The following is a 9,403-nucleotide window of genomic DNA, read 5'->3' as shown; positions in this document are numbered from 1 at the left end:
CAACTAATTAATCATTGAAATAGCCATTTTATAATTTGTTTTAATATGCAATAAAAATATAATATTACTTGTATTTTATTGGTTTGATAAGTCAAGTAAATGCCTACCAAAATATATCAACCACATTTACCAATATGGTTATGCTAGTCCATATTTTGTATGAAAGATTAAGATTTAAACCATATACACAAGTCTTCCGAACAAATGCTCAACTAATTAATCATTGAAATAGCTCTTTTATAATTTGTTTTAAAATACAATAAAAATATAATATTACTTGTATGTTTATTGGTTTGATAAGTGAAATAAATGCCTACCAAAATATATCAACCATATTTATCAATATAATTATGCTAATCGATATTTTATATTTAACATGGTATAAATTTACAGCTACCTTCAAATAAACATTTAGATACTTCGCATATGGGATGGAAAAGCAATCAGTAAGTGTGAGAAAAATAAGAGTAAAGGAAAGTATGAGTGAATATGTTTGAAGCCTGCTCCTGGCATGGGTGGAAAAAGTATATAAGGAAAAAGCAATTGTCATTTCATAAGTGCACAATTGAGGTTGTGCAAATGCAAATTTTGACTTCTGCATAACTGCAGATCAATTCGGGGTGTGTAGTTTGAGGGAACATGGAATTGTCCAAATGCAAAACTGCAGACCAAATGGGGGTGTGTAGTTTGTGGGGACATGGAGCAGAATGTACAGTTGATGCATAGTTTAAAGGGAAGACTTGCAGCTTGATTGATTTTGCAATTAGAAGTAGAAATTGAAAATGAAAGGATAGGAAGATGCAGAAAAAGCTTTTGAGCAAAGCCAGAAGAATTTTGTAGTGTGAAAAGTTTGTGAATGATAAGAAATTTAGACATGTTTTAAAACTTATGCAGCATATGTACTCTGAAATATTCACTGGTTTTGACTGTGTAAATGTATGATTTTATTTATTGATTGTGTTAAATTTAACATGATTTATAATTTATCAGTATTGGAATTTGATAAGTAAATTGCTTTATTCTGTTTTTTATTAAAATATAAAATATGTATAAGAGAGTTATCCAAATCATCAAATTTGACAAATGATTTGAAATTCTAATTGATTTGAAATTCTTATTAAAGTATAAAATATGTGTAAGAGAGTTATCCAAATCATCAAATTTGACAAATGATTTGGAATTCTTACCCTGATTATGATAAAAAGCATATAAACAATATGCACATCAAATAAGAACAGTTTGGTTGATGGCCAACAGTCCAGTCATATGGACTTTTCCTTTATTCAATATAAAATCATGACAATTTTCTTCCTGGAAAAGAAAAAGAAGCTATTGGTTTAAAGAGTTTATGCAAGAAATCCAAAGAGAAAAGAGTTCTGCAAGAAATCCAAATGGCAAACCGCCTCTGTAAGAAATACAAATAGAAATCTGCTTGAAACTTAACACTTCAACATTTTGCACGATAGGCCCCACTTATATATCAAACCAATTCCAAAAGTGTAGCTTACAGATACAGTGTTCATAATGAAGAATTAAGATCCAATTATACATACTTGAGTAACTTATATTCAATCAAAACCAACAGCACTCATCTTTCACTATAATTGGACTCAAATACACACACCAATAGCAATTACAGGGTTGCAGCCTCTGAAATATAGCAGGCTAATAACAACACGCGTTGAATGAGTATATATGTATATATATATATTTTTCTATTTTGTATTTTGCAGTACCAACGGGGTGGCTTGAATTATTATATTAATCACAGCACTGGCCGGCCATTAGCCTGCAGATCAACCACCATAGACCATAACACATGCACATCTTCATCCTGGCAGGATCTCACGTCCTCATATAGAATGTAAATCCCACGACCTGCATAAACCCAAAAAAAAAATCCAAATTCGTTTAAACTACTGGGCAATCCCCATATATGGGGATGAAAATCCAATTTCAGAATATCAAGGCTTAATTTTTATTGATTTGGTTTGGTTGATTATATCTTTATCTTTTCCATTTTTTCACTCTGATTCAGGCGTTATAGTACAAGATTTGAACCCAAGACTAATTTGAATTGAAGATCTCTGATTCAGTGAGACTTCATTTCCAAGGCCATTGTCAATTAAACTATCCCAAGCGGACATTGATTTGGTTTGTTTGATTTCAGGATGAAAACTCAAATTTAATTATATTAACAAGATATTTAAATCAGAATATCAGAATATCAGAATATCCAATTTCAGAATATCAAGGCTTAATTTTTATTGATTTGGTTTGTTTTTTTTTTTAATTTTTTACTGATTTGGTTTGGTTGATTACATCTTTATCTTTTCCAAATTTTCATCTTGATTCAAGCGTTATAGCATAAGATTTGAACCCAAGACTAATTAGAACTGAAGACCTCTGATTCAGTGAGACTTCATTTCCAAGGCCATTGTCAATTGAACTATCCCGAGCGGACATTGATTTGGTTTGTTTGATTTCTGGATGAAAACTCAAATCTAATTATATTAAGAAGATAGTTAAATCATTGTATTAGTAAATATGGTTGATACATGTTCATAGGTATCATTTTTCTCAATGTGATCGGTATAGAATTTGATAATTTATATGATAGTTTTTAATTTTATCATGAAAATATGGATTTCGAAATGTAAAGTAATTAATATCTGGAATTTCATTGGTTGGGATTTAGAAATGCAAAGTAATTAATATCTGTAATTTCATTTATTAATATAAAGGAGAAGATCAAAATTTACCAACATCTTTTATTTATGATCATAAAATTCTCTAATTTCATTTGTTAATATAGAAGAGAAGATCCGAATTTACCAGTATATCTTTTATTTATCATCCTTAAAAGAAAAATTGATGTCCCAGCATTAAAAAAAAACCAGCTATTAATCTAAAATTAAACAATCCTCTCACTCTGCATAAATGACACACACAAATTCAGAAATTTCCTAATGTCCTGAAACCAATAAACACTGCAACACTGAATCTATAATAGGAAAAAAAAGAATGCCAGAGATGGTTTTAGAGGCTGACTCTTAATATTTTGAGCAGAAATACGCCTGTATAAGTGCCTCCATAGCTTCCTGAGAGGATTCACCACCCTTTTCTCAAACGACATGAAGCCGGCCATAGTTATCTGATCACAATACAATTCTGTGGTTCAGTAACCAAAATTCAAGAAGAGAGAAAGAATGAGATGATCATATAATACTGTTGATATGAGTGTCTTCCAAGGCAGGGAATAAATAAAATCAACTGCTGGATCTCCTGTTACTGATGATAACACGGCGCTGCTGTGGGATCTTGATGGCCGAACCTCTACGAGAGAGAATGTTCCATTAAAATATTCGCTGAGGGGTACTTAATTGAAATAATGGTGTCTATTTTAGAGGAGTAGACCATACTTTCCTGCACTGTGTGATAATGAAGGCCCACTGAATCGGTCAGAATCTAAAGAAGAAACTATATTTGGTGGAGTGTCTCACTCTCATGAATGGCGTTTCCGGTTGGTTTGATTTGAAATTCCACCACCCATAAATAGTTTGTATTTTTAGGAATGCTTTTAACACGAGTAGAAATACATTGCATTCGTCATGTTCTAAAAATTTGTCTGTTTAATTGGTTTTTGTCTTTGTTTGAAAGCATGTGTAACTATCAGTCTTTTTAATTTATTAAATCTATAAGATATTTTTCCCCTAATATTAAATTATTAAAAAAAATATTTTCTAATTTATTTAATTTCTTTTCATCTTGGAACCATGTATCACATGGAACATCTCAAATCTAGCACATTCTTGTGGTGTAAGAAGGGGATTTTCTAATCATGGAACTTTATCTTTAACATATTTAATAATCTAACAATTTCAAATTTAGCACACTCTTGTGGTGTAAGAAGGGGATTTCCTAATCATGGAGCTTTATCTTTAACTTATTTAATAATCTAATGATTATTACTATAATAATAATAAAGAAAGGGATAAATCAATTTTTTATTATTAAAAATTTATATATTTTTTAATTAAAATGGAAAACAATTATAAAATTAAAATATTTAAAAACATCAAATATTTTCCTTAAGGAGAATTAAATGTTTCCTTGTCTTATATGATGCTAGCTCACATGAAAGGGGTTGCGGCTCTCACTATACTTGACACATTGCATGAACTCTTGTTACTTCATTGATCATGGCACAAAGTTGACACAAGGTTAAACTACATTTGAATATTGCAGGTGGTATAAGGAAGTACACGAGGACTTAATAGGAAAATTCTATCAGATTGGCAAAGTTTGAGGAAAAAATTGATGGTATTGTCCACAAATTGACCATTCTAGTGAGGGGATCAACCAACATATCCTTTTCCTCAGATGAGGGTAGTGACTAAATAGTGTGGATGCCTGGAGATTCTGCCCAACAATTGTTATGACTTACTGGTTTATTACTTGAAGCACTAGTAGTCTTTTTTGTCGTCTCATGTTGACGTATGTCAAGGGCTCACACATACTTTATGTGTTTATAAGTTTCTATTAACAAGATGCTCTAGTTAGATGAGGTCTTGGCAACCTCAAGACTTTGAACTTATGTTATAGTAGAAAAATTTTGGTCTATGTAATTCTCATTTGACATAATACAAAGTTATTAAGTTAAAAAAACACCATATATATATATATATATATATATATAAAGGAATGATGTTAGTTGTTGACAACCTTCTTATCAATAATAACAAATTAGAGTGAATTATTTAATTGAATGGTAACCCTCAGGTTTATATAACATTTCCTAGGGAAACTCCTAGGAATTATTTCATGGATGGTATTGAGTGCAAACGCATCGATGTTGAATATAGTCTTTGACTTGGCGTGGACATCAAATGAACCTCACAACATGAAATATAATATTCCTAGTTTGACCCTTCAATTATAGTATGTTGATAATGTATTATTGGAATGACAAGCCTGTGTGATGGGAATCAAGCCATGTGGCTTGAGTCAAATGACCCAATGTTTAAAGAATGTAATTGCATTGTAAATATTCCTAATGTTGAGCTCAAAGTCGAGGAGAATGCATATGAATCCACATGGTGGGATAAGATTATTGTGTGATAACTATTGTTTCCATGGTGTGCTTATCTATTTAAAAATATGAATACAAGGAAACACATCATAATGTATAATTCACAAAAAATGTTGCTTAAGAAAGCAATCAGGGGCTATGATACCACAAGAGGGGAAGAGGAAACATGTTCTTCAATCATTTGGCTTGACATTTGTCTTTGAGGTACGACCATCCTTGCCCATGTTTCCTTACAGACATTTCCTATCAATCTTTGACTTGGGTGATCCTTTCGGGTTTCCCCATGCTTCTTAGGAAGGGTGCACTTGTCTTCTGCAACTCTTGGGGGAAAACCATTGTTTACTTCATTTATGAATCATTCTTACACTCTCCTCTAGTTGAATTGGGAGCATTCTCCTTCAATGAGCATTCTCCCTTATCCCATTCAAATTCTCATCTTCTTGGTTATGAAGGGAGCTTGTGTACAATCATGGTTGTTATATTTGTAAGAGTAACAAAACCCCGTGCACACATTCCTAGTAAGAAAATGTGGAGGTTGGGGGGGGAGGGGGGGTGGGGTTGTGCAGGTAGGTTATTATTGAGTATAGAAAAGGGGATGTGATGGTTTTTGGATCAACACTATGGATGAAATGTCCATAATAGCTTAAGCGAACACTATAAAAACCTACAACCCTGTAGTGCAACTCATAGATTGTTTTAGTGAAGTGTTCTCCTCCAAGTCATTTGAGGTAGGAACTTTTTGGTCTTAGAATCTCTTTTCTTGCAGCAGAAGGGGAGAAGATGTACCATTTAACCCTATACAATTAATTGTTGCAAATGGATGCTTAATAAAACAAAAAAAATGCAATGACAAACACACAAATTAACATAGATATTTTACCCTGGGAATCCAAACCTGGAAAAGCAGAAAGATGTTTCAATATATTATTATTTATAGTATTACAATAATACACACACACACACACACACACACATATATATCTATATATATATGTGTGTGTGTGTGTGTGCGTGTGTGTGTGTATATACACACACATATATATATATATATATATATATATATGTATATATATATATTTGTGTACACACACACACACACACATATATATATATATATCTTGCGACATGCACAAACCGCCAATCCATTTACCTTGGATTAGAATAGAGTCAACATTCCTTAACTGAAACTAAAAAAGCATGGACTAAACCACCATGTCCCACAAAAATGCTAAAGGTGAAAATCATGTGTCGAAAACTACAAAAAAAGGACGCCATAAATTGCCCATTTTTTTTTCCAGAAGCATTGCTTGTGTGATGCCCTCATTTCACTTGATGCAATGTACAATACTTGCAAGTAGTCATACAAAGAATATAAGACATACCCAGCCTGCTCCAACTTGTTGTTTTCTTTACACATAGGGGTCGTTAGAGTCCATGATCAATGATCCGAGGCAATAATGACCATTGTTTCTCTACACCAAGAGAGCTTCTCAATGCTCACATATTTTGTTAATGAATTTGTGACATTTTTCAAAGTTTCCACCTTCACCAACAAAACCTTATTTTCTTCAACCATGTCTCTCATAAAGTTATATTAAACATCAATATGCTTTGTCTTAGAATGATAAATTGGGTTCTTCACTAGGAATATTGCACTATAATTGTCACAATTTACCTTCATGGCTCATTGAACCAACCCCATACCTGAACACAATATTACTAACCATATTGATTCGTTGCTTGCATGAGTGGCTGCCATGTATTCAACTTCTTTAATTGAGAGCACCACAACAAACTATATCTTGCTCATCCAACTGATTGCTCCTCCAAATAGGTTAAACACATACCCACTTGTATATCTTCCATGATCTAGATCTCTAGATCAATCTCCATCAACAAATTTATGTATGTCCAATACTCTATCTAATTGTAGTCTTCGTTGATAGAAAAATCGATAACCATTACTTCCATGCAAATACTTGAAACTCTCTTTACTGTTGTCCAATGATCCTTTACTAGTTTTGACATATACCTACTCAACACTCGAATTGCATGTGTAATGTCCGACCTATTACAAACCATTGCATACATCAAACTTCCAACCATACTAGCATATGGAACATAGAACATGTCCTCTTTCTCTTCCCGTGTCTTGGGACATTGTTCTACAAATAAATTTACACCTATAAGAATAGGGACCTTTACCATTTTACATTTGTGCATATTAAACCTCTGCAAAATTGTCTCAACATATTTTCTTTGATTTAACCAAAGTTTCTTGTTTGCCTGATCTCTTTTAATTTCAATGCCCAAAATGAGATTTGTAGAACCAAGATACTTCATGTCAAATTTAGAGGACAAGCGAGTTTTCACTTCCTAGATGTTTTCCTTGTCATTTCTAACTCGCAACGTATCATCCACATACAACACCAAATAAATAAGACAATCACCAACTAATTTGAAATATACACAATGATCCACTTTTCTCTTTGTAAAGGCAAGTCCCAATATATAAGTATCAAATTTTTGGTACCAGATACTTGGCGATTACTTTAACCCATACACTGGGGGATTTTCCAGCATGCATACCAACTCTTTCTCTCCTTTAACAAAAAAACCTTCTAGCCACTTCATGTATATTTTTTCTTCTAGATCACCATGTAAGAATGTTGCCTTTACATCCTTCTATTCTAATCCAAAATAAAAGATGACAACAATATATAAAAGAAATCGAGTAGAAGTTAACTTGGAAAAAAGAGAGAAAATATCACGAAAGTCAATTCTCTCTACTTAGAAATAACCTTTAGATACGAATTGAGCTTTGTATTTCTCCACTTTTCCTTCTGTGTCCAATTTCTTCTTAAATACTCATTTTCTACTGATGGAATTTCTTACAATTGTTAAGCCCATTAGATCCCAAGCCTCATTTTTGTTTAAAGTTGTCGTTTCTTCAACCATGGTATTTTTCTAAAGTTTTACATCCTCTGAATACATTACATCCCTAATAGTTCTAGGGTCATCATCAGTAATAAACAAAGGAAAAATGGAACAGAAAATGAGTGGAATATATCTTTTTGGTTTCCTTCTTTCCTTAACCAATCTCCTCAATACCAGAGTATGTGGTTCTTCTTCTTCTTATTCATGTTCTTCTGTAGAGTCGGATTCATCATCCTTCAATTCAAATTCTATCATTTTTAGTCTTTCTCCCTTGGTATGACTTCCTATTTGGCAACATCTTTGATTTCACTAAATTCCACATCCCTATTTTTTTTCTATGTGGTGCACGATCCCCATGAAGTAATTGTACCACAGAAATCTACCCAAAGGGATCACTTCTTGTTAGCTCAACCATAGATCCTAACCATAAGAGTGTCAAGAGAATTAAACTCATGACCCATTAATAAAATAGGTGCTTTAATGACGGGGACTTGACTAATTGAGCTAACCCAACTTGAAGCTTTAATACCACATCTCTACTATACAAAACCTTCTTATTTTTTGAGTTACAAAGTTTATAACCTTTCAAACAATCTTTATATCTAGTAAAGATACACTTTTCAACTTTCTTACCTAGATTACTCGTATTCTACTTTGGAATGTGCACATAAGCATCACATCCAAATACCCTGAGATGTTTAAGAGGATTTCTTACCAGTCCATATGTGTTGTGGAGTGTTGTCATCTAATGCTAATGAGGGTGATTTATTTACCAAGTAACATGTAGTGTCCACTACCTTTGTCCAAAATTATTGTCCTCACCTCGCACCATTGAGCATGCTCCTAGCTTTCTCCATCATTATCCTCTTCATCCTTTTTGCAACTTCATTCTATTGAGGTGTTTATGGAGTGTCTTCTACCTTGCTATATTGCACTTCTTGTAGAATTCTTTGAATTCATTCCCTCAAAATTTTCCACTGTTATCTGTCCTCAACACCTTAATTCTATTATTTGTCTCATTTTACAATAATATGTATTATCAATATCACATGCCCAAAAAACCATAACTCACTTCGTATGGCACTAGTTCACATGGCAATATTTAAAAAAGGGAATAATTGCTTTGAAGATAAGTCTCAACCTTTGATTTGTGCATACTACAATGAATATTTTGAAATATTCCATGGAGGTTAAATGCCTACCATCCACCTAATAATTATTAATAATTAAATTAAAATTCTAGAAGCCCTATTCCAAAATAGACAAACATATTGATGTAATAATTTTTTTTATAAAATTAAATGAAATTAATTCTTAGTTTGGCATTTCTCCTAAACATTACTTTCGATAAGGTTGAAAAATGACAACATCTAG

The 9,403-nt window shown here is 32.5% G+C and overlaps 1 protein-coding gene across 1 annotated transcript; it reads right to left on the bottom strand.

Annotated features, from left to right (window-relative positions):
* Positions 1-1,406: 1,406 nt before the first annotated feature.
* Positions 1,407-3,277, bottom strand: LOC149224942 (uncharacterized). The gene is made up of 2 exons (XM_089383625.1): positions 3,052-3,277; positions 1,407-1,878 (listed from the first exon to the last, which is right to left on the bottom strand). Exons 1-2 carry the CDS (start codon positions 3,146-3,148, stop codon positions 1,766-1,768), a joined length of 210 nt encoding a protein of 69 aa, XP_089239751.1. The 5' UTR covers positions 3,149-3,277; the 3' UTR covers positions 1,407-1,765.
* Positions 3,278-9,403: the final 6,126 nt, after the last annotated feature.

This window comes from Pinus tabuliformis, chromosome Q (assembly GCF_031772625.1).
Source record: "Pinus tabuliformis cultivar Carrire ecotype Pingquan chromosome Q, CPIR1, whole genome shotgun sequence".
Lineage (NCBI taxonomy): Eukaryota > Viridiplantae > Streptophyta > Pinopsida > Pinales > Pinaceae > Pinus > Pinus tabuliformis.
The sequence above is the reverse complement of the archived record's forward strand: the minus strand, read 5'-3'. Positions and strand labels throughout refer to the sequence as shown.

Excerpts from the sequence above, each read along its gene's own strand:
- LOC149224942 (XM_089383625.1), bottom strand. The coding sequence starts at position 3,148 with ATGGCCGGCTTCATGTCGTTTGAGAAAAGGGTGGTGAATCCTCTCAGG. Across the intron at positions 1,879-3,051 it reads TTCTGCTCAAAATATTAAGA|GTCGTGGGATTTACATTCTA; the intron begins GTCAGCCTCTAA and ends GGGTTTATGCAG.